This window comes from Macaca thibetana, chromosome 1, assembly GCF_024542745.1.
Source record: "Macaca thibetana thibetana isolate TM-01 chromosome 1, ASM2454274v1, whole genome shotgun sequence".
NCBI lineage: Eukaryota > Metazoa > Chordata > Mammalia > Primates > Cercopithecidae > Macaca > Macaca thibetana.
Window position 1 is genome coordinate 111,880,314 of NC_065578.1, and position 26,031 is coordinate 111,906,344.

Below are 26,031 nucleotides of genomic sequence, written 5' to 3' on the forward strand. Positions count from 1 at the left end.
TCATACAAATGGAATCATTTTGTGACTGGTTTCTTTCACTTAGCATAATGTTTTCAAGGTTTACCCTTGTAGCATGCATGGTACTTGTGCCTCATTTCTTCTAATGGCTGAATAAAACTGCATTTTATGTATGGTATATATGTTCTGTTTATCCATTCATCAACTGACAGATATTTGGTTGTTTTTAGCTTTTGGCTATTATGAATAATGTTGTTATAAACACTTGTGTATAAGTTTCACAATGAACATGTTTTTCTTTCTCTTGAGTAAGTACCATGGAGTAGAATTGCTGAGTCATATGATAACTCTATGTTTAGGAAGTATTATGATTTAGGGGCTAGAAATAAACCACTTGATGGGATTTGACCTGATATTTACAGATAGGTAGAATGTGGATGAGCGGACTGGGGAGTGAGGAGAACAGCAGGAAGACATAAACAAAGCACAGGGCCATCTTGAATAAAGGCACTGAACCAAGAGAGCACAGTGCAGGATGCATTTAATGTGCCTGTTAAAGAAGTTGTAGTCTACCAATTCTTCTTCAGTTATGAATCTAAATTCTATCTTAAACTCCTAATGAGAATACTTGTACTAATATTATCATTTATAACAAAAGCAGTGTAATCACAGTTGCTATACCAATCAAATGTACTTGTTATATGTAGAAAGATACAAAGTTAACTATTTGTACAGCATCTTTACTATTAGTCAACTTAAAACCTTTAAAAACTTATTTAGTTAGCTAAATACTATCTCCAAAGACTGAGACCAGAATGCACTTGCCCTTCTAGAATAGGTTTGAAATTACCTCTTTGGTTCTAAACAATTTGATATCAAATTATGTGTCATAAGATACAAATTATGTTAACTTCTCTTATAAAATATAAAAAGAGAAACATTCCAGAGGTGTCTCAAAAGATACATTCTCAGATTTCAAATTCTAGTTCCTCAGGTTGTTATACAAACTAATGGGATAACATAAATTAAAGAGCTGAATTTGTGAAACACTTTGTAAAACTGCTACAAGCAATAAGACTCTAGGAAGACTCTTAAAAACAAAAAGCTGTAGTGGTTTCAAAATTTAAGCCTTAATTTATTTAATCAATATACATGTACTCCTCATATTGTATCTAAAATAATTTTTTGGTTTATGAAATGTATCTTTCCAACAATTACTAAGTTTAATGCCCATCTTTAATTACTCTTACTTTTGATGTCTTTGGCTCTCTTCTCAAAGTGTAAGAATGTAGTCTGCTCATCAATTTATTTTAGCAGATGTCACAAACTATGAGATTATTTACTAATCCAGTTTGGGGACTTAACATTTCCCATTCAGTTTCTTAAAGGAATGCAGCAGAGGTTGTGTCCTGGTCAAGCAAAGCCCATTTGATGCCTGGTTGGGTTCTCTCCCCTTAGTGCTTTGGGCCTATATTCAGGAGGGTAATATTCTTTCTAATCCCCTCTAATCCTTGCCCATTTTTTTAAAACACAGTAAAAGATCACTCGCACCAGGCGGCTGTGGGAAAATGGACTCAAATAGCTGACCTCTGACATGACTCCTTATGTTCTTTGCAAGCGCACTAAGAGCTTCTTCAGTAGGAAGCAAAGAAAATGTGGTAATCACAGTGGAATTGTCATCATAAAAAGAATACTGAGTTTTCAGAAGAAAACTGCATAATACTTAAACCAGGTTCTTTCTATTAAAATTCTGTTTCATTTCACAGACAAGAGACAAAATATCCCAAATCATTTTCAGTGAATTTTAGAACTCAGAAGCCTTAAACTCCAACATGTTAAGTATTTAGTATATTCGTAACCATTTAGCAAATGTAAGCAAAGATATTCAGTTAACAACTATTCAGTAAAACTTATATTACAAAAAATATCAATTTGATGTGAAAAAACACTTTTATTTATTTTTTTTGAGATGGAGTCTTGCTCTGTTGTCCAGGCTGGAGTGCAGTGGCTCAATCTTGGCTCACCACAACTTCTGCCTCCCGGGTTCCAGTCTTCTCCTGCCTCAGCCTCCCAAGTAGCTGGGACTACAGGCACGAGCCACGATGCCAGGCTAATTTTTGTATTTTTAGTAGAGACGGGGTTTCACTATGTTGGCTAGGCTGGTCTCAAACTCCTGACCTCATGATCCACCCACCTCAGCCTCCCAAAGTGCTGGAATTACAGGCATTGAGCCACTGTGCCTGGCGAAAAAAAAAACTTTTTAAAACAGCAACTATATACCTAAATTTTTACTGTTTAATAATCTAAGTGATAATTCAGGTGGTAAACACACATGGCAAACTTATTAATAAATTATACTTCAAGATTTTATATTAAAAATATTTTCTATTTAATCATTTTAAAAATCTTCCTTGGTTGGGCACAGTGGCTCACGTCTGTAATCCCAGCACTTTGGGATGCCAAGGCAGGTGGATCATGAGGTCAACAGTTCAAGACCAGCCTGGCCAAGATGGTGAAACCCCGTCTCTACCAATGATACAAAAATTAGCCAGGCATGGTGCTGGACGCCTGTAATCCCAGCTACTCGGGAAGCTGAGGCAGAGAATTGCTTGAACCCGGGAGGTGGCAGTTACAGTAAGCCAAGATTGTGCCACTGCACTCCAGCCTAGGCAACAGAGCAAGACTCTGTTTCAAAAAGAAAAAAAAAATATTCCTTATGCTAGCTTATTTTTTATTAAAAATAATTATTTGTTATTTATTATTATTGGTGGTCCTACCCACCAGCAAATATCCTTTCCAATTTGACTTTAAAACAAAGCAATTTTTCGGGCCGGGTGCGGTGGCTCACGCCTATAATCCCAGCACTTTGGGAGGCTGAGGCAGGCGGATCACTAGGTCAGGAGATCAAGACCATCCTGGCTAACACGGTGAAACCTTGTCTCTACCAAAAATACAAAAAATTAGCTGGGCGTGCTGGCGGGCGCCTGTAGCTACTTGGGAGGCTGAGGCAGGAGAATGGTGTGAGCCCAGGAGGTGGAGTTTGCAGTGAGCTGAGATCGTGCCACTGCACTCCAGCCTGGGCGACAGAGCAAGACTCTGTCTCAAAACAAAAACAGAAAAGCAATTTTTCAATTCCTGATTAGACACTGAAATAAAAGTTGACCCCCAAAATATAAGAGAAAAATTTCAATTTAAGGAAAAGGTGTATAAATTATAAGATTATTATTTTATCTCCTTCACAAACTGCTACTCAGGAATTTCCGCTACCCAGCATAGGCTGTAACTTATTACACTATAAAAAACCGTATCCTTAAAATTGTACTACCACGCCTAGCATATTACACGAAAAGCAAGTATTAAAATACTTATTGGCCAGGCATGGTGGCTCACACCTGTAATCCCAGCACTTTGGGAGGCTGAGACAGGCAGATCACCTGAGGTCAGGAGTTCGAGATCAGCCTGGCCAACATGGTAAAACCCCGTCTCTACTAAAAATACAAACAATTAGCCAGGCGTGGTGGTGGGCACCTATAATCTCAGCTACCTGGGAGGCTGAGGCAGGAGAATTGCTTGAACCCGGGAGGTGGGGGTGGCAGTAAGCCGAAATCGTGCCATTGCACTCCAGCCTGGATGACAAGAGCGAAACTACATCTCAAAAAAAGAAAAAAAAAAAAACTTATTAACTGAGTTAATCTGATAAATACAGCTGAAATGTCTTCAAATTCAAATTTATATTTTAGTTTTTACCAAAGATATATTTTAATTCTCCGGGAAAACTAAAACCAAATATAAAAACAAAAAACTCTACTACCCAGACTTTAATTTTCTAAGAAGAATATAAAAGATTAAAAACTGACCGATGATTTTTTTGTTTTTTTTTTCTGCTTAGTAAAGTATATGCTCAGTCTACAGAAATGGAAACATAACAAAGCTAAGTAGTAGAAAATAATATGTTTGGAGAATAAAAAAATAGAGAAACTAAAGACAGGGCATGGTGGCACATGCCTGTAGTCCCAGCTACTCAGGAGGCTAAGGCAGGAGGATAGCTGGACCTCAGAAGTTTGAGGTCCCTGCCTAAAACAACAACAACAACAACAACAAAACACAATAATCTGATTTATGTTTGTCTGGATTTCTTTTTTTATGCATAATACATTTTGTACCTCCCTTCCTGTCTCTATACAGATCTAACTTTTTTTTTTTTTTGGAGATGGAATTTTGCTCTTGTCCAGACTGGAGTGCAATGGCATGATCTCGGCTCATTGCAACCTCTGCCTCCTGGGTTCAAGTGATTCTCCTGCCTCAGCCTCCCGAGTCGCTGGGATTACAGGCATGAACCACCGCACCTGGCTAATTTTGTATTTTTAGTAGAGATGGGGTTTCACCATGTTGGTCAGGCTGATATCAAACTCCTGACCTCAGGTGATACGTCTGCCTCAGCCTCCCAAAGTGCTGGGATTACAGGCGTGAGCCGCCCGGCCAATCTAACATTTTTAATTGTTGTATGGTATCACATTTAAAGCTGAGTTATTTCATAATATAGTAAATACGGTCATGGTAAAATCATACTGTCATCTTTAAAAGGTAAAAAATGGTATTATTAAGCAAAACTTGTAAAATAGTTATGTAAACTGGCTTAAAAATTTCAAGAAATGATGGTTCTAAAATTTTACTTTTTTTTTTTTTTTTTGAGATAGGGACTCACTCTGTCACTCAGGCTGGAGTGCAGTGGTACGATCATAGCTCACTGCAGCCTCGACCTCCTGGGCTCAAGCAATCCTCCTGCCTCAGCATTCTTAGTAACTGGGACTACAGGCACACACCACCACATTTGGCTAACTTTTTTATTTTTTATTTTTGTAGAGACAGGGTTTCACTATGTTGCCCAGGCTGGTTTCTAACTCCTGGGCTCAAGTGATCCTCTCACCTTGGCCTCTTGAAGTGCTGGGATTACAGGTGTGAGCTGCTGTGCCCAGCCTACTTTCTTTAACTTAGATAGACTTTTAAAGCAATGCAGTTCTAAACTACAAACATGTCTGTTTCCCAGTGTTTACTGAGTGTCTATATAGACTAGGAAGAGTATTCGACATTAAATGATAAGACAAGCGCCCTGCTTTTGTTCACAGGGAACTAAGGGAGAAACATATAAACAGACCAGTTAGAAAAAAAAAATATGATTGAGGTACTGAAGAAACAGAAAAGAGAAAGCCGTTATCTCTTCTTGGGAAAACTAGACAAAAACTCCTTATAAAGGAGACAACAGATGAGCAGGGTCTTAAAGAATGAGTAGAAATTTGCCAGGTAGAGAAGACAATGGCAGTGGGATATGTTGAGGCATGACCAATCCAGGGAACAGTGACAATGGACATAATGAGCAAAGCAGAACTGGCAAAGAGTAAGGCTGGAGACAGATACTGGCCCAGAATATGAAGGACTTTTATAGGTGTAATACTAAGAGGTTGGTCCTTATCCTGTAGGCAACTGGGACCAAGCAGAGGTCTTTTAAGACTTGCTATTTAGGTAGATAACTCTGGCAATAGCTGCAATGGAGAAGGGCTGATGGCAGAAAGATGAGTGAGGAATCTGTTCTAATAGTCCACACAAGAGATGGTAAAGTATTTGAGATTCTTTCTATATCTATCTCTATATGTTTAGAAATGCATAGAAAATGTCTGCCAATATATACACCAAACAGTAGCAGGTGGTTACTTCAGAGAAGTAGAATTGGGAGGGAGAGAACAGGAGGTTTCCACTCTGTAAACGTCTGAAGAGTCTGAATTTTTTAAAAGTACCTATTACTTTTGTTATAATAATAATAATAATAACATATTTTAAAAGTACAGGTAATGAAGGCAAACAAGGGTCAGTGACGGGGGGATGAGATAGATGGCTAGATCTGAAAAACATTTCAAAGGTTATAATATGAGTTGGTAATTTGGAAATGGCAGAGGTAAGGGTTAATGAAGAGGATAATGAAGCCATAAATCAAAATATAGAAATAAGCGAGAGGCAGTTTGGCAGTTTGAAGAAAAGACTTAACAAATTTTTAAAATTCTGTTTGAGACACATTAAAGTGTTTGAGGTACCTATCATGTGATTTCCACAACTAGATGAAAATGCTAAGTCAACGGACAAAGAAAGAAGCCAGAGATAAAAGACACAGATTTGGAAATTATCAGCAAATAAAATATAGCTGATGACACAAACCAAAGCTGGGACCTACTATGTGCTATCGGACCTTCCATATTACCTCTGAATCAGCCTATTGTGTCTGTAATGAGAAATTGCTTGGGACAATTTTAACTAACAATCAACTATGAACAATACATTCAAATGAGTAAAACAAGAGAGTTTAGCCTCTTGCTTTTCACTAAAAATAAAATTATTAAGGCTCCTTTGGAAGCTATGGTTAAAAAGACAAAATGATGTATGGTCTAGTGGTTTCTTTTATGACTCTAAAGCCCTATCTATGCTTACACTCAAATTTACTTTAATTTTGAACTGCTTTGATCTTTATAATTTATCTTTAGATTACTTTTTTCTATTACTTTGTAAATCTTACAACAGCTTTTGACCAAAAGCAATATAATTCTGACCTGAAGTAATGATAATGCTTTATAATCTTCGTCTTAAAAGCAGAGGTTAAAGAAAAATCTCTCTGAAGGCATCTGAAATTAAGGTACTTTGCTCTTGATCAGTCATGCACACAAAAAACCAATTTATCTCTGCAATTAGTTTTCTCAGTGCACATTCTATGAGATTGGACAGGCAGGGCGAATGCAGAGTCCACATTGGTATGTATTGGGGGAGACTAAAGACAGTTCTCATATAGAAAACAAACAGAACTGCTATGTGAATAAACTGAAAGAAAACATAATACTACCTAACAGTTTCAGGAGCAAAGTAAAGTGACTTATACTGAAGGGAAAAGGAAAGGAGGCTGGAGAGGGCATTTGCTACAAGAAACCTCCTTTCCACATCATCCTACAGAGCCACACCTCAAGATATAAGCATTTCATATCTCAACTCTTCTACTTAGGCCACAGTACAACACAAGGGAAAGGCAAAGGTTTCATTGTGCTCTAAGTCTGGGTCACAGACTTCAACACCACTTCTCCTTTGCTCTCTTTACTCCTGCTATGCCACTCGGAATGTCAACTGAGCACCTGTTTCCCTTTTATCTTTTATATATGCAGGCGCTATGATATAAGTAGTTTAGCCAATGAAATGCAAGCCTGCTGCTAAAGAGCTACTATCAGCCGGGCGCAGTGGCTCAGCACTTTGGGAGGCCAAGGAGGGTGGATGACCTGAGGTCAGGAGTTCAAGACCAGACTGGCCAACATGGTGAAACCCCATCTCTACTAAAAATACAAAAATTGGCCAGGTGTGGTGGCGGGCACCTATAATCCCAGCTACTTGGGAGGCTGAGGCAGGAGAATTGTTTGAACCCAGGAGGCAGAGGTTGCAGTGAGCCGAGATGGTGCCACTGCACTCTAGCCTGGGCAACAAGGCAAAACTCCATCTCAAAAAAAAAAAAAAAAAAAAAAAAAAAAAGAGCTACTATCTTCTAGGGTGGATAAGACTTGTAACATTCTATGGGCTTCCATTTCTGATCAACCAGAACAGATTTTACTTTCTACGCATCAATTTATTTTTAAAACTTCCCCTGCAAGTAAAAGTCTCCAGGTATAGTCTACTTTCTTGGCAGCACAACACTAAAAACAGTTTTATTGTAAAAAAGAAATAGTAATTTTTATTTAATTATTATTATTGAGACGGAGCTTTGCTCTTGTTGCCCAGGCTGGAGTGCAATGGTGCGATCTCGGCTCACTGCAACCTCTGCCTCCCAGGTTCAAATGATTCTCTTGCCTCAGTCTCCCAAGTAGCTGGGACTACAGGCGCCCACCACCATGTCTGGCTCATTTTTTTAAAAAATATTTTTAGTAGAGACAGGGTTTCACCATGTTGGCCAGGCTGGTCTCAAACGCCTAACCTCAAATGATCCACCCATCTCAGCCTCCCAAAGTGCTGGGACTGCAGGTGTGAGCCACCAAGTCCAGCCAAAATAGTAACTTTTAAATGTTACAGATAACCTATTCCTAAATACGTACTCCAGTTGCAGGGATTTACTAAACATACTTTTGTTATTGTTTTGTTTCTTACTGCTCTACTTTACTCTTGCCCGAAGGGCTTCTTCTGTAAGACACAAATAAACTGTTTTCAGGGTATTGTAACTAATTTAAATTAGTTATTACCTAACTATGATTATGTTATTAGCTAATTCAAATTAGTTAATTCCTAACTGTTTTCAATATCTTCACCATTACCTCATCTCAACAAAGGAATCCCCCAAACCTTATACATTCCAAGGCTACAAGCACTAAAATAACATCCACAAAGAAGCAAACACTGGAACAACTCAAAGAAGATGGGCCAGGCACAATGGCTCATGCCTGTAATCCCAGCACTTTGGGAGGCCAAGGCGGGTGAACTGCTTGGGCCCAGGAGTTCGAGACCAGCCTGGGCAAATGGCAAAACCCCATCTCTACAAAAAATACAAAAATTAGCTGGGTGGCATGCACCTGTAGTCCCAGCTACTCAGAAGGCTTAGGTGGGAGGATAACTTGAGCCCACCAGGCTGAGGCTGCAGTGAGTCATGATCATGCTACTGCACTCCAGCCTGGATGACAGAACAAAACCCTGTCTCAAAAAAAAAAAAAAAAAGGCAACAGAAATAAAGTGACAACCACCATGATAATCAATAATATTGCCTGACACTCAGACACCGTGTTAAGCACTTCACATACATTATCTAATTTAATCAGAAGGCATTATATTTTTACAATGCTTTCCATGCTAAGTCAAATTCTTTTTTCTTTATTGAGGTATAATTTTAAATACATAGATCTTAAATATGCAGCTTGATGAGTTTTGACAAATGTAGACAAGTAATGCCCAAATCAAGACATATTTTATTTTTTTTCTTCTTTTTTTTTTTTTTTTTTTTGAGACAGAGTCTTGCTCCGTCACCCAGGCTGGAGTGCAGTGGCGTGATACAGGCTAACTGCAACCTCTGCCTCCTGGGTTCAAGCGATTCTCCTGCTGCAGCCTCCTGAGTAGCTGGGACTACAGGTGCATCCCACCATGCCCAGCTAATTTTTTGTATTTTTAGTAGAGATGGGGTTTCACCATGCTGGCCAGGCTGGTCTCAAACTCCTGACCTTGTGATCCGCCCGCCTCAGCCTCCCAAAGTGCTGGGATTACAGGCGTGAGACACTGCACCTGGCCATCGAGATATCTTCTTTCACTCCAGGGAGTCCTCCTTTCCAGTTAATGTCTCACCTGACCACCTGAGGCAAACAGTGTTTTCATTTCTACCACCACAGATCACTTTTTGCCTTTTCTTGAACTTCACATAAACGAAAACATTTAGTATGTACTTGTTTATATGTCATATTTTTGGTTTTATTCATGTTTTGCTTGTATCAGTAGGTCTTTTTATTGCTGAATACCACTGTATTGTAACTTATTTATCTATTTACCTGTTGAAGGACATTGGGATTGTTTCTAGTTTGGGGCTATTATAAATAAAACTGCTATGATATTCATGTTCAACTCTTCTTATGGACATATGATTTCATTTCTCTTGGGTATATACCTTGGAGTAGGATTGCTGGATCACAGGTTGAAGGATATGTTTAATTGTATCAGAAATTGCCAGTTTTCCAAAGTGGTTGTACCATTTTGTAATCTTAGCAGCAATGTATGACAGTTCTGACTTCCACATTCTTACTGATATTTTATCAGTCTTTTAAATTTTAGTCATTCTGATAGATGTGAAAGAATTACTTCATGATTTTATATTGCATTTCTCTGATAACTAATGATGTTTAACACCTTTTTTTTTTTGCCTGCTTCATTTTACCTTCATATAAACATCTCTTTATGTGTTACTGGACATACCAATATTTTCTTTTGTAGTATCTGTTCAAGGCTTTTGCTCATTTTTTAATGTTGTGTTTTTTTATATGTATATATTTTAGATGAGTCCTTTGTCAGATAAACATATTACAAATATTTTTTTCCTGTCCGTGGCTTGCCTTTTTGTCTTCTTAACACTAAGATGAGCAGACTTTTAAAATTTTGATAAAGTTCAATTTATAATTGTCTTTTCTTATAATTGCCTTCTATGTCCTAAGAAATCTTTCTTTACCCCCAGCTTTCAAAGCTAGTCTTAGATGTTTTGGTCTAGATGTTGTATAGTTTTAGTTTTTAAATTTAGATCAACGACACATTTCAAATTAATTTTTCTGTATGCTATGTGAAAAAATTCATGATTTCCCCTACCACATTTAGATATCCAGATGTTCTAGTACCATTTGTTGAAGAAGTTCCATTTCCCCATTGAATTGCGTTGGTGCTTTTGTCAAAAATCAATTGACAGTATATATGTGGATTTTTGTCACATATATGACAGTATATATGTGGATCCATTCTGTGATTTTTTATAGTAATTATTTTACATTTGAACATAAAATAAAATTTAGAAGAATTCAACTGTAGTATGCTTACTTTAAAAATCTTCAACAAAATATTACAGCAAGCTATTGTTAGATCTTAAAGTTGGACAACATTATTCTAACTGATATGTGAAGTGTCATACCAAGAATAGTTACATCTATAGTAGATCACTGACACTCATGGATCTAACATTTACAATTTCTACTCTTTGTGGGAGCTCTAAATACCCATGATTTATAGCAGCCATCATTTTGCTAAGGCACAAATTTGAATAATGTGCTTTGAGGCTTGTGCACACATGTGAATGATGTACCTAATGAATACATCTAGCAGACTCTTCAGTATCCGTATCTCAGCAAGGTTTGTGACCCATTCTCATGTTTACATTTCATAGGTGAAAATAAATGTAATAGTGGCATTTTCAAATATGGATATTCACAATGGTTCTGGATCACATTAATCAAGAGTGTCAATGGTCTATGTAATAATAATGTTAAAGAATACCTTATAATAAAAAGATAAATAGAATACCTTTAATTTAAAAAACAACAACAACAAATTTAGGCCAGGCACAGTGACTTAAGCCTGTAATCCTAGCACTTCAGGAGGCTGAGGCAGGAGGATCCCTTGAGCCCACGAGTTTGAGATCAGCCTGGGCAACAAAGGGAGACCCTGTCTCTTATAAATAAATAAATAAATAAATATATAAATTAAATAAAAATTTAAAAATATGCAACTTGAACATATATCTGTCCAAAGAAAAATACAAACAGCCAATAAACATATTAAAGTGATGCTCAAATATCATTAGTCATTAGGGAAATACAAAACAAAACTACAATGAAATGTCATTTCATACCCATTGGGATAACTATAATAAAAAAGACAGATAATAATAAGTGTTTAGACAAATGTAGAGAAACTGGAACTCACACATTGCTGAGGGAATGTAAAATAATGCAGTTACTCTGCAAAACAGTTTGGCAGTCTCTCAAAAAATTAAACAGAATTACTTACAATCTATCAGTTCCACTTCTAGGTGTATACTCGAGAGAAGTGAAAAATCTATGTCCACACAAAAACTTGTACATGAATATTCACAACAGCATTATTCATGCTAGTCAAAAAGTGAAACCAACCCAAATGTCCATCAGTTGAATGTATAAACAAAATGTGGTACGATGGAATAGTATTCAGCCATAAAATGAAGGAAGTACTGACACATGCTACATTATGCTAAGTGAAAGAAGTCTGACACAAAAGGCCACCATCATATGATTCAATTCATATGAAAACTCTAGAATAGGCAAATGCATAAAGACAGAAAGTAGATTAGTGGTTGCGAGGGAATGGGGGGTGACTACTAACAGGTACTTCTTTCTGGAAAAGATTCCAGAATTAAATAGTGGTAATGATTTTACAACCTTGTTAATATACTAAAAAGCACTGAATTATATCCTTTAAAAGTGAATTTTATAATATGTAAATTATCTCAATAAAAAAGACAGTATTGGCCGGGTGCAGTGGCTCACGCCTGTAATCCCAGCACTATGGAAGGCCGAGGCGGGCGGATCACGAGGTCAGGAGATTGAGACCATCCTGGCTAACACGGTGAAATCCCGTCTCTACTAAAAATACAAAAAATTAGCCAGGCATGTGGCACGCGCCTGTAGTCCCAGCTACTCAGGAGGCTGAGGCAAGAGAATCGCTTGAACTTGGGAGGTGGAAGTTGCAGTGAGCCGAGATCGCACCACTGCACTCCAGCCTGTGTGACAGAGGAAGACTCCATCTCCAAAAAAAAAAAAAGACAGTATCTATAAAACCATTTGATGGTTGGATAAAAAACGTATGAGATACCAGAATGAATGAAACAGAATGCTATGGAATATTTAGAATATATGAAACATTTTCTACTGAAAATAAAACTGACAATTCATGTAGTAGCTGAAAGATACACAACCTTTTTCGAGTTTGGCAACTAAAAAAAAAGTTTACTGAGCCAAAGCCATAGCTCAATAATGAAAAATAAGTCAAAAACCATGAACACACGCTGTTCTAATTTTTTTACTGTGGTACTATCAGTTACTATACACTGAAATTCATTTAGTAGGATAAAAAAAACTATACAAGCTATCAATATTAATGAAATACCTAAAAGCAAATTCATTGTCTGAAGAAATGTAGATGATATTTCTCTATTGCACTTCTAATAGTTTCCAGCTTTAACAAATTGCATAGCTCTAGACCTACAGCCATTTCTGTTGCAGTTATGTGGAAAGTTGCCAAAAATATTTCCTGCTAAACCAGCTATATCCTTTGTCATTTTACTGCTAAGATGCATACAACCATTTGCATAATAAATTTGAGAGAATAAAATATGTATATATACACATATATTTGAAATGTCACTGTTACTTAGGTTGAATAAGTTATCATGACTCACAATTGAACTGTGAAGAAGAAAACCCCTAAATCCCTTTATGTTTGCTTGCTTCCAGCTGACAGTCAGGAATAGAGACCATTAACAGGAGAAAAAGAGGGGTCTGTACATACTTCAATTGTAAAACCCTAGCAAAAACAGCCAACCACAAATTCCAGAGCTCTCCCAGTTCATATAACATCAATGTTATTTAAGTGAGATATTATTCAGGTTGGTGAAGCTTAAAATTTCTCCAAAAATCTGGCCGGGCATGGTGGCTCATGCCTGTAATCCCAGCACTTAGGGGGGCCAAGGTGGGTGGGCCACTTGAGGTCAGGAGTTCGAGACCAGCCTGGCCAACACGGTGAAACCCCATCTCTACTAAAAATACAAAAATTAGCTGGGCGTGGTGGCGCATGCCTGTGGTCCCAGCTACTCAGGAGGCTCAGGCAGGAGAACTGCTTGAACCCGGGAGGTGAAGGTTGCAGTGAGCCGAGATCACCCCATTGCACTCCAGCCTGGGTGACAGAGCGAGACTGTCTCAAAGAAAAACAAATTCTCCAAAAACCTTAATAATTATGTTTGATGACACTTGGCTTAAAGGGTCTATCTACAAACAATAATATCAGTTTATAGCATCACTCTACTTAGCTGGATATTTTGAAATAGCTGAATTGTCAAGTGCTTTGATATTTAATTGAGGGGAAAATGGGTAAATTTCTACCTATAAATAAAAATGATGCTAAAATGTTAAAGTGTATATGTGTGTATGTATATCTATATGTGTATATATATATATATATATAGTTTTATTTATTTATTTGAGACAGAGTTTCACTCTTGTTGCCCAGGTTGAAGTGCAATGGTGCGATCTCGGCTCACTGCAATCCCCACCTCCCAGGTTCAAGTGATTCTCCTGCCTCAGTCTCCCGAGTAGCTGGGGTTACAGGCATGCGCCACCACGCCTGGCTAATTTTGTATTTTTAGTAGAGACGGGGTTTCTCCATGTTGGTCAGGCTGGTCTCGAACTCCTGACCTCAGGTGATCCACCTGCTTCGGCCTTCCAAAGGGCTGGGATTACAGGTGTGAGCCACCACGCCCAGTCTCTATAGTTTTATTGAAGCATATTTTATATATCCCAAAATTCATGTTTGTAACCATAGACACATCTTGGACGTACTGCAAGTTCACTTCCAGACCACTGCAATAAAGCGAATATCAAAATAAAGCAAGTCACACAAATTTTTCGGTTTCCCATGGCATATAAAAGTTACTTTGCCCAGATCCACCAGAGGAATCACTATATATGGGACCTATGGCCTTACTAAATGTATTTCTAAAATAATAGGACTTCCAAGTCAAAATGACTCCTTGATCTGTGGGTTGCAGAATGGCTGTTGTGTTATCGGTTATGAAAACATTAATCTCCTTGTACATCTCCATCAGAGCTCTTGGGTGACTAGGTATATTGTCAATGAGCAGTAATATTTTAAAAGCAATCATGTCTGAGCAGTAGTCTCAACAGTAGGCCTAAAATGGTGTGTAAACCATGCTACAAACAGATATGCTGTCATCCAGGCTTTATTGTTCCATTTATAGAGCACAGATAGAGAAGATTTAGCATAATTCTTAAAGGCCCTAGGATTTTTGGAATGGTAAGTAAGCACTGGCTTCAACTTAAAGTCTCCAGCTGCATTAGCCTCTAAGAAGAGAGTCAGCTTGTCCTTTGAAGCTCTGAAGCCAGGACAACTTCTCCTCTCTAGCTATGAAAGTCTTAGCTGACATCTTCTTCCAATAGAAGGCTGTTTCATCTACTTTGGAAATCTATTGTTTCTCAACATGAGCAAAGCAGAAAAAAGAAAAAGAGGAAAAAAAATTTAAAGAAAATCTTTTGTTTATTATATCTACCTTCATGGAATAAATATAACTCTAAATCAAAGAGGAAATTATAAACAAATTATAAAATATTTTGGGCCAAGGGAGGTGGCTCACACCTGTAATCCCAGCACTTTGGGAGGCTGAGGAGGGAGGATGCTTGAGGCCAGGAGTTCAAGACCAGTCTGGGCAACATGTGGAGATCCTCTATTTTTTTTTTTAAAGAAAATATTCTGAACTAAATTATGTAAAAAATGTTGCTATAGTATGCAGTTAAAATTGTGTTGAGAGAATTTTCTAGATTTAACTGGGTATATCAGAAGAAAGTCGGAAAATTACATATTTAAGTACCTATGTGAGAAGATACAGGAAATTAAAATAAAATAAACTCAAATTAACTTGAAGGAAGGCAATAAAGAGCAGAAATGAATGAAACAGAAAATAAATAGTAGGAAAAAAATCAACAAAGCCAAAGCTAAGTTCTTGGCAAAAACAAGTAAGATTGACAAACCCTAAGGAATTTGATCAAGAAAAATAAAACTAGCCAATGTTAGGAATTAAAAAGTGGGGCCAGGTGCTGTGGCTCATGCCTGTAATCTCAGCACTTTGGGAGGCCGAGGCGGGCTGATCACCTGAGGTTGGGAGTCCAAGACCAGCCTGACCAATATGGAGAAATCCCGTCTCAACTAAAATTATAAAATTAGCTGGGTGTGGTGGCGCATGCCTGTAATACCAGCTACTCAGGAGGCTGAGGCAAGAGAATCGCTTGACCCAGGGAGATGGAGGTTGCAGTGAGCCAAGATCGCACCATTGCATTCTAGCCTGGGCAACAAGAGCAAAATTCCATCTCAAAAAAAAAAAAAAAGACATTAAAAATTGGGTATTACAACTAATCCTGCAAATACTAATATGGCAATAAAAGGATTTTATGAATACTTTATGTCAATACATTTGAAAATTTTGATGAAATAAATTTTTAGAAAAATACAACTTACCAAAAACTAACATAAGAAACAAAAAATTTCAATAGTTATGATATGCTTAGAAATTGAATTTGTAATTAAACTATTAAAGAAATGAAATTTGTAACTCAAAGTCTTCTCACAAAGAAAACTGAAGAATCAGATGGGTTGAATAACAAATTTACTAATCATTTAGGGCAGAAATAATTCTAATTTTATACAAATTATTCCAGAGAATAAATAAACAGGGACCACTCTTTAACTCATTTATAAATCCAGAGCCAGGCACGCGTTTGCTCACACCTGTAATCCCAGCTCTTTGGGAGGCTGAGGCAGGCAGATCGCTTAAGCCTAGGAGGCGGAGGTTGCAGTGGGCCAAGAAGGCGCCACTGCACTCCAGCCTGGGCATGAGAGCAAGATGCTGTCTTTTTTTTTTTTTTTTTTTTTTTTGAGACGGAGACTCACTGTAGCCCAAGCTGGAGTGTAGTGGGGGCGATCTCGGCTCACTGCAACCTTCGTCTCTAGGACTCAAGCGATTCTCCTGCTTCAGCCTCCCAAGCAGCTGGGACTAGAGGCACACCCCACCACACCCAGTTAATTTTTTTGTATTTTTAGTAGAGACGGGGTTTCACCATGTTGCCCTGGGTGGTCTCGAACTCCTGACCTCAGGCTATCCACCCACTTTGGCCTCCCAAAGTGCTGGGATTACAGGCGCGAGCCACTGCGCCCGCATTTTTTTTTTTTTTTAATGGGACAGAGTCTCACTGTCACTCAGGCTGGAGTGTACTGGAACGATCTCGGCTCACTGCAACCTCCACCTCCTGGGTTCAAGCAATTCTCCTGCCTCAGCCTCGCAAATAGTTGAAGAGTCTGTCTTAAAAAGAAAAAAAAGGCCGGGTGCACTGGCTCACGTCTATAATCCCAGCACTTTGGGAGGCTGAGGCGGGCAGATCACGAGGTCAGGAGATCGAGACCATCCTGGCTAACACGGTGAAACCCTGTCTCTACTAAAAACACAAAAAGCCAGGCATGGTGGCGGGCTCCTGTAGTCCCAGCTACTCGGGTGGCTGAGTCAGGAGAAAGGCGTGAACCCGGGAGGCACAGCTTGCAGTGAGTGGAGATCGCACTCCAGTCTGGGCAACAGAGCAAGACTCCATCTCAAAAAAAAAAAAAAAATCCAGAAATAGAGAAAAAGTACAGATCAAAAACATAAAGGGAGGAAATGAAGATATTTAATAAATAAGAATATGAATGAATAAGAATAGTGGTTACCTTCAGGTAGGAAAGGAGGTTGTAATGGGAAAGGGCAGTCAGGTAGGCTTCTGTGGGTTGATAATGTTCTGTTTCTTGACCTCAGTAGTTTTCAAGCATTTACTTTGTAATAAATCATTAAGATACACATTTCTGTCTCATACACTTTGCTGCATGTATAGTAGAACTCATAATAAAAAGTTTACAAGGCTGGGCGCAGTGGTTCACGCCTGTAATCCCAGCACTTTGGGAGGCTGAGGCAGGCAGATCACAAGGTCAGGAGATCAAGACCATACTAGCTAACATGGTGAAACCCCATCTCTACTAAAAATACAAAAAATTAGCCGGGCCTGGCAGCACACACTGGTAGTCCCAGCTACTTGAGACTTGAGAGGCTGAGGCAGAAGACTCGCCTGAACCCTGGAGTCAGCGGTTGCAGTGAGCTGAGATTCTGCCACTGCACTCCAGCCTGGGAGAGAGCGAAACTCTGTCTAAAAAAAAAAAAAACTTTACAGTACTCGCTCCTTATCCTCAGGACATATGTTTTAAGACTCCCAGTGGATATCTGAAACCACAAATAGTACCAAACCCTACGTACATCATGTTTTTTCCTCTAAATATATGCCCATGATAGAATTTAATTTATAATTTAGGCACGGTAAGACACTAATAACTAATAATAAAACAGAACAGTTATAACAATATGTTGATCTTGCATTTGGGGTCACTATTAACTAAAATAAAGGTTACCTGAGCACAAGCACTGTGACAGTTGATCTGATAACCGAGTTGGCTACTAAGTGACTAAGAGGGGGGTAGCATAGACAGTGTTGGATATGCTGGACAAGCGGATGAGTCATGTACTAGGCTGGATGGAGGGGGATGGTGTAAGATTTCATCAAGCTACTCAGAACGGCATGCAACTTAAAACTTATGAATTGTTTATTTCCAGAATTTTCCATGTAATATTTTCAGACAGAGGCTGACTGTGGGTAACTGTCACAAAACTTGGAATACAAAACTGTGGATATGGGTGAACCGCTATCTTTAAATTTATGGAACCAGTGTCACTTAATGAGAGAATGGTATAAATATTTGTTGACTCTGTTTCTTGGACTTAAGTACTTTTCTTCAGCATATCTTTACTTACTCTAACAGGCTTACAACATCCTTTTCATGGAAATTATCTTTTAGTGATTAATCCCTTTACTGTAACTCTTTAGCTTCCAAACTCTATTAACAGCCTTTCACTGGAATCAATAGCTATAATTACTTTCTGTAGTAAGGGCATCTATTCTTGAATTGTCTATATTTCCTAACATGGGGCATTGTTTGTGGAACCCCAATTTTTTTTTTTTTTTTTTTTTTTGAGATAGGATTTCACTCTGTCACCCAAGGCTTCAGTGCAGTGGTGTGATCACAGCTCACTGCAGTCTCGACCTCCTGGACTCAAGCAATCTTCTCTCCTTGGTCTCCCAAGTAGCTGAGACAACAGGAGCATCACCACGCCCAGATAATTTTTGTATTTTTCGCAGAAATGAGGTCTCACCACATTGCCCAGCCACTAGTCCCAAACTCCTGGGCTCAAGTAATCCTCCCACCTCGGCCTCCCAAAGTGTTGATATATAGGCATGAGCCACTGTGTCCAGCCTAAAACCCAAAATTTAATTTTATGCTATAACACACAAAGATTAAGCAATAATTTGTATAACTGCAAGGCGTACAATATAAAGAATCAAAGCAAGTATATAGATTCATCGGGGACTAAATAAGCATCAGCCAGTTTTTCTGGGAATTTCCACATCTGCTTCCTATCATTGATTATTTTAATCTGTTTGTCTTCAGACCCTAGTCTGAAGGGTCTACCCAACCCTAGTTCAAAACCCAGGCATCTGTCTAGAAAAAGCTTTCATAGTAACAGGAAATTTCATTTAGTGATATGAAACATGAATACTCTTTTATTAAGACCAAGCCATTATTTATTCTCTACAACTATACTAAAAGAACAGCTAAGTGAACACAGTTCAAATTATATGTTGACAGTAATTACAAAGCATATAGCTAACTATTGCTCCTATCTACCTTTCTAAATGCCTAAATGTTTCAACATCCCCTGTAAGGTGAATAATAAGCATCAAAATAGAGCAGACTAAAACAATTCTGCACCAAATTATGGTGACCCAGACTTTGGTCTACAAACTGTCATCAATTTGATAAACTTAAATAAAAGTAGTATTTTTATCATAAAATTTCTCACTTTTGGAACATGAGGATTAAATTCCACAGCTCTATGAATTGCTTCCACAGCATTAATTTCTGCTGTGCTTAATCCTCTTCTGGAGGCTGTTTCTGGAGAGAATCTACAAGAAAACCACAAAATGAAAAAATAAATATGCTAAAAAAAAGAAAAAAGTATGAATTTAGATAATAATGCAGCCCCTTGAATCAAAGTTTCTGGAGATGGCCAAAAACAAAGGCAGAGGACTACCAGAAACTAACTAAATAAAAAATAAATAAAGCTGGCCGGACGCAGTGGCTCATGCTTGTAATCCCAGCACTTTGGGAGGCTGAGATGAGCGGATCACCTGAGGTCAGGAGTTTGAGAGCAGCCTGACCAACATGGAGAAACCCCATCTCTACTAAAATCACAAAATTAGCTGGGCATGGTGGTGTGCGCCTGTAGTCCCAGCTACTCGGGAGGCTGAGGCAGGAGAATCACTTGAACCCAGGAGGCAGAGGTTGCAGTGAGTCGAGATTGTGCCATTGCACTCCAGCCTGGGCAACAAAAGTGAAACTCCGTCTCAAAAAAAACAAGTAAAGTCTTGTGGGTTCAACATATAAAATAAGAAATGAAGATCTTCAAACTTAGGTAAAGAAGGCCATTAGGAGAAGTCCACTGAAGGTACACTTTAGGAAAGGTAATAAAGTAATAAATGCTACACAGTGATATCCAGAGAATCTCATGAATCTAAGTACATTCTTACCAAATTCTTATTTCAGAGGACACAAATGGAAAATTCCATTCTAATTCATATCAAAGCATAAAAATCTAAGGTGAGGCCGGGCGCGGTGGCTCACGCCTGTAATCCCAGCACTTTGGGAGGCCGAGGCGGGCGGATCACAAGGTCAGGAGATCGAGACCACGGTGAAACCCCGTCTCTACTAAAAATACAAAAAATTAGCCAGGCGCGGTGGCGGGCGCCTGTAGTCCCAGCTACTCAGGAGGCTGAGGCAGGAGAATGGCGTAAACCCAGGAGGCGGAGCTTGCAGTGAGCCGAGATCGCGCCACTGCACTCCAGCCTGGGCGACAGAGCGAGACTCCGTCTCAAAACAAACAAACAAACAAACAAACAAAAAAAAATCTAAGGTGAAAGAAAACGGTCACCATTTGGTTGGTTTCTGAGTATCTTATCTGCACAATAAAGAAAATTCACTAAGAGTAGCCAAAAACACAAGAAAAGCAGAACTCAGAATTATACTCTAAGAAGAGATAACATAAGCCTATTTCCCTACTACACACTTTATCATCATCATCATAGTTACTATTTACTGTGTGGACTTTCTTTCTAGATATCACTTTAGGCACTTACCACACATAATCCTCCTACAACCCTCCTGCAATATTAGTCTCATTTTACAGATGAAGAAGAGACTCAAAACGATTAACCTGCCTACAGTCCTATAGCTAGAATGTGGTAGAGTTTGAATTTGAGCTCAGGTTAGCTCTAAAAACTTTGCTCTTTCCACTATACACAGCAAGAAGCCTAAAAGCCCAAGAAGATCCAGGGCTATTCAGAAGGAAGTACAGTGGAAAACAGCATTGTTTAAAGTCAGTAGAAGACAAACATAACATTGAGCTTAGCAGTCTTTCCAAATCATTGTAGTTTTTATAACACTTACTTTTCTGAAACAGTCCTTGTCTTCAACAGTGCTGCTGTGTAACAGATTGCTGCTGACTTTGGAAGGCTTATATCTGTAATGATAATTTTCAATTTAGGTAGGAATTACAAAAAAATGTATTGAGACAATTTTTTAATAAGAATAATTCACGGCCGGGTGCAGTGGCTCACACCTGTAATCCCAGCACTTTGGGAGGCTGAGGTGGGTGGATCATGAGGTCAGGAGTTTGAGACCAGCCTGACCAACATGAAGAAACCCCGTCTCTACTAAAAATACAAAAATTAGCCAGGTGTGGTGGCACATGCCTGTAATCCCAGCTACTCAGGAGGCTGAGGCAGGAGAATCGCTTGAACCTAGGAGGCAGAGGTTGCAATGAGCCAAGATCATACCACTGCACTCCAGCCTGGGCAACAAGAGTGAAACTCTGTCTCAAAAATAAATAAATAAAAGAATAATTCACAGTGCAATACAAATTCAATAGTTATATAGGAAAAACCTGGACATAATGTTGAACAATCTATAATATAGTAGGAAAAACCCATATATGAAGTTGAAAAAGCTGAATCTGAATCTTTATCTAATTATTTACCAGCTAAGCATCTTTGAGCTAGTAGCAACTTGTTTGACCTCAGTTTTCACCTCTCAAAATAATGATATTTTCTGACTGAGATGAAATTATGTCTATGAAAGCCCTCTCTGCACGACAGCAAAATGCGCTCAACAAATGTTTATAATAACCTGCTTATGGATGGGCACGGTGGTTCATGCCTGTAATCCCAGCACTTTGGGAGGATGAGGTGGGTGGATCACGAGGTCAGGAGTTTGAGACCAATCTGGCCAACACAGTGAAACCCTATCTCTACTAAAAATACAAAAAATTAGCCAGGCATGGTGGCAGGTGCCTATAATCCCAGCTACTCAGGAGGCTGAGGCAGGAGAATCACTTGAACCTGTAAAGTGAAGGTTGCAGTGAGCTGAGATCGTGCCATTGCACTCCAGCCTGGGTGACAGTACGAGACTCTGTCTAAAAAAAAAAAAATAATAATAATAAATAACCTGCTTATAAGTTCAGGGAAAAAGGCATGGTATAATTAGAACTATGTAAAACCTTCACCTATTCATAGAGAAAAACTAATATTAGAAAAAAAATTAAAATAGTAACAGTAGTTAAATCCAGGTTGATTCAACCAAGGATGATATTTTTGTTCTTCTTAGATTTTTGTATTTTCTTAAATTATTATTTTTTAGAAAATAAAAATTTCACCTGGAACTGTAGGTAAATTAATTATACAAATAATTCTTAAAAGAATGTCCAAAATAAGGCTATCAGAAGATGTTTTTGATTCCAGAATCATACTAGTAAACGGAGAACTAAGGAAATAAATTTGCTTTCAACTTCCTCCGGATTCTGGAATGACAAAAACTGAGACTCATGAAAATAACTGAAAATATAGAAGCATATCAACTTAGATATGCTTTATTAGTTTCAGTTTTATTTTATTTTTAATGAATCAGGTCCTATTCCAATTTCTTATATTCAGTCCCTAAGCTTGCTCATCACAAGTATTATAAGCAGGCGATGTATCCAGTAAGTTACATATGGAAAGAATTTCTCACAAATTTCTCCATCAGCCTACACTATTCTGAAGCACTGCTTAAAGATTCCAGATGTTTAAAAGAAATAAACTTCTCTTTCCAAGTATAACACATTTCAAACTTCCCAAGTCATGGGGATTCCCAAGCGAATGGGTAGGAACCTATAATAGGACAAATGTGAATAAACGACTTTTTTTTTTTTGAGATAGGGTCTCACTCTGTCACCAGGCTGGAATACAGTGGCGCAATCTTGGCTCACTGAAACCTCTATCTCCCAGGCTCAAGCGATCCTCACACCTCAGCCTCCCAAGCAGCTGGGACTACAGGTGTATGCCACCACACCCAGTTACATTTTTAAAATATTTTTTGTAGAAATGGGTTCTCACCATGTTGCTCAAGCTGGTCTTGAACTTCTGAGCTCAAGCGATCCACGTGCCTCAGCCTCCCAAAGTGATGGAATTACAGGCGTGAGCCACTGTGCCCAGTCTTCAATGTGACTTACATGTGTTCTCTTATAGTGAAAGATATGACCAGAAGTATAGTAACCCCAAATTTTCAGCTTGAGGTTAAAAGCTGATGCCTCTCTCAGGATGAGAAGAGAGGCTTTATGTCTTTAAAATTCTCCAAACTTCATGTGTGGTAAACTGATATTGTTATAACATAATAATAAAAAATAGTCGCCAGGTACGGTGGCTCATGCCTGTAATCCCAGCACTTTGGGAGGCCAAGGCGGGCAGATCACGAAGTCAGGAGATCGAGAACATCCTGGCCAATACAGTGAAACCCTGTCTCTACTAAAAAAATACAAAAAAATTAGCCAGGCATGGTGGCAGGCACCTGTAGACCTAGCTACTTGGGAGGCTGAGGCAGGAGAATGGCGTGAACCTGGGAAGTGGAGCTTGCAGTGAGCCAAGATTGCACCACTGCACTTCTGCCTGGGCGACAGAGCAAGACTCCATCTCAAAAATAAAAAAATAAAAATAAAAATAACCAACAGATACTGAATTGTTACCATGGGAAGACTGTGAACAAAGAAATCAAACACCTGGATTTGCCTTTTCCTGGCTGGGAGACCTTACCCCAATACTTTAACCTTCTTAAACTCCAGTTTCCTTATTCAGTAATTGGAGACAGTAAAAATACTTGTCCCACCACATCATAAGACTACTATAAGGATCATATTATCATTGAACTTTGCAACTGAAAAGCATTGTAAAAATGTTATTCTGAATTGCTCTTATAGTATATACTGCTAAGCAACTTCTGTTAACCTTGCTTGACACTCCAAAACAAATGAGGTACCCCCACTATGTGCACAGCACCCATACTTCTCCAATTATCTCACCAAACACGCTGTCTCCAATGTAACTGCTGTTCATTTGTCTGTATGTTCCACTAAACTGTAAATAAACTGTAAATCCTATGAGGGCTCCCCTTCCTTTTTTTTTTTTTTTTGAGACAGGGTCTTCCTCCGTCACCTAGGCTGGACTACAGTGGTGCAATCACAGCTCACTACAGACTTAACCTCCCTGGTTCAAGTGATCCTCCCACCTTAGCCTCCCAAGTAGCTGGGATTACAGGTACACACCACCATGACCAATATATATTTTTTTTAATTTTTTGTAGAGACAGGGTCTTGCCATGTTACCCATGATGGTCTCAAACTCCTGGGCTCAAGCGATCCTCCCACCTCAGCCTCCAAAACAAAATGCTGGGATTACAGGTGTGAGCCACCATGCCTGGCCTCCCATGTTGTCTTGTTCACTATCATATTCTGAATGACTCACTCATATTAGAAACAAGCACTCAATAAACAAACAAATAAATCTTGACAGAAGAAAAGTTCTTCCTTGCAGGCTTTTGCTAATAAAAGTCCTGATAAAGAAGATACTTAATAGCAACCTTTGGGTGCTAAATACTGACTGGTAAGAACAGAAAGAGAAAATTAAATACTAGACTATAACCATATTTATAATTACATATTTGGAAAAGAATAACCATGCTATCAACTAAGGGAATACGACTCACCATCATATTTCGCTAGGACTGCCTGAACATCTGCATAGGCCTGTAATTCTAAAAGTGATTCTAAGAGATTTTCATGGATGTTCAACATGGTAAGAGGAGGAAATTCTTTCATCAACTGTATATTAAAAGGAAAAAAAAGATTAAAATCATAACAAAGGAACTCAATACAGCTGAGTCAGATTCATTAAAGTAGAAATTCTTGTTTCTTAACATAGCTGTGAAGAAGACCTAACCCTTAAGAAAGGCATATATTAAATAAATACCTTGTTCTTAAAACTACCAATTAAAATACAATGATTCTGCATTAAAATAATGGGCAACTTAACTACATTTTTAGTTTGTGGAGAAATAAATGTAATAATCCCATCATCAATTTACTTACATCTCTCATTATTTTTACTGCTTCTCTTATTCTTCCTAACTTTCTTGCACACATTGCCAATCTTCTTTTAATATATACCAGTACATTGGTATCTCTCCCTATTTAAAAAAACAAAAAATGATACAACTATCACTTTTGTATTATAGGTTGCTATTTCATTAACAAGTCCATTAATTTTATTTACTTCCCTTGGAAGATTCAATTAAAATTAAATTATGTCAAAATGGAAGAATATTAATGATGGCTACATTTGGGTGATAAATATTGAACAGGAGTGTTCTCTATTTTTGTGGATCTTTTAAGTTTTCTGTATTAAAACTTAAAATACACATTTAATTATTTTTGCCTCTAATAGTGACCTAAGTACAGTATATATAATTCGTGTATGATTGACAAGTTTATTTTAACATTAACAAAAAAGAAATACATTAATAGGAAGATACAACATTAAGTTAGTATTTAAACTTGTGCATAAATGATCTATTATTCTGATACTCTCTATTGTTTTAATTGAAAAACAAAAAATGTCCAAAACAAAATTTCCATGGCTAATGTAAACTTTTCTTAACAGTGAGTAATTGGCAAACTATAAAACTACTTCTAGAAAGAGCTAACAAATATTTCTGTAACTATCTCATAACCGTATTTGAGATTATTCAAAGACAAATGGCATGACATTTTTAAAGATGTAGTTTCATTAGCTCCAAGCTACAAAATTATATATTCCCACAAATGTATGTTATAAAAATGTGCATTAATGAAACATACCATATATATCAGTATTTAGCTTAGGGAGAAAAACATTATCCAAATTTTAATTTACACACAAAAAAAGATTTAGAACTTAGCTGCCAGTAAATAATGCATTATATAAACATATTTCAATTTATTACCCACTATTTGCCAAAATCATGAAACTAAAACCCTCTGGCCATAAAAATAGCAGGAAGCAGCATCATCGCTGATTCTAACATCTTTGGTAAAATAAAATCTCAATCATAACTGGTAGAGCATATCTAAGAACAGAAAGGACCTCAGTTGCTATGGCTCATCTGATCTCAAGCACATCATGGAGAAAAATCAAAGAAAGAATCAATGCCAAGCATGAGGTTGGATTTTGGGCTAAGAATCAGATGGTG

General features: G+C 38.1%; 1 protein-coding gene across 15 annotated transcripts in view; it reads right to left on the bottom strand.

Moving 5' to 3' along the window:
* ST7L (suppression of tumorigenicity 7 like) overlaps positions 1-26,031 on the bottom strand; it is an 843,199-nt gene that overhangs the window by 34,377 nt on the left and 782,791 nt on the right. For all 15 annotated transcript variants that reach the window (XM_050747420.1, XM_050747399.1, XM_050747449.1 and 12 more), the window contains 4 exons: positions 24,893-24,990; positions 24,511-24,625; positions 20,887-20,959; positions 19,244-19,346 (listed from right to left, as the gene is read on the bottom strand). In XM_050747420.1, coding sequence (XP_050603377.1) covers positions 19,244-19,346; positions 20,887-20,959; positions 24,511-24,625; positions 24,893-24,990 — 389 coding nt within the window. The remainder of the gene's footprint in view (positions 1-19,243; positions 19,347-20,886; positions 20,960-24,510; positions 24,626-24,892; positions 24,991-26,031) is intronic.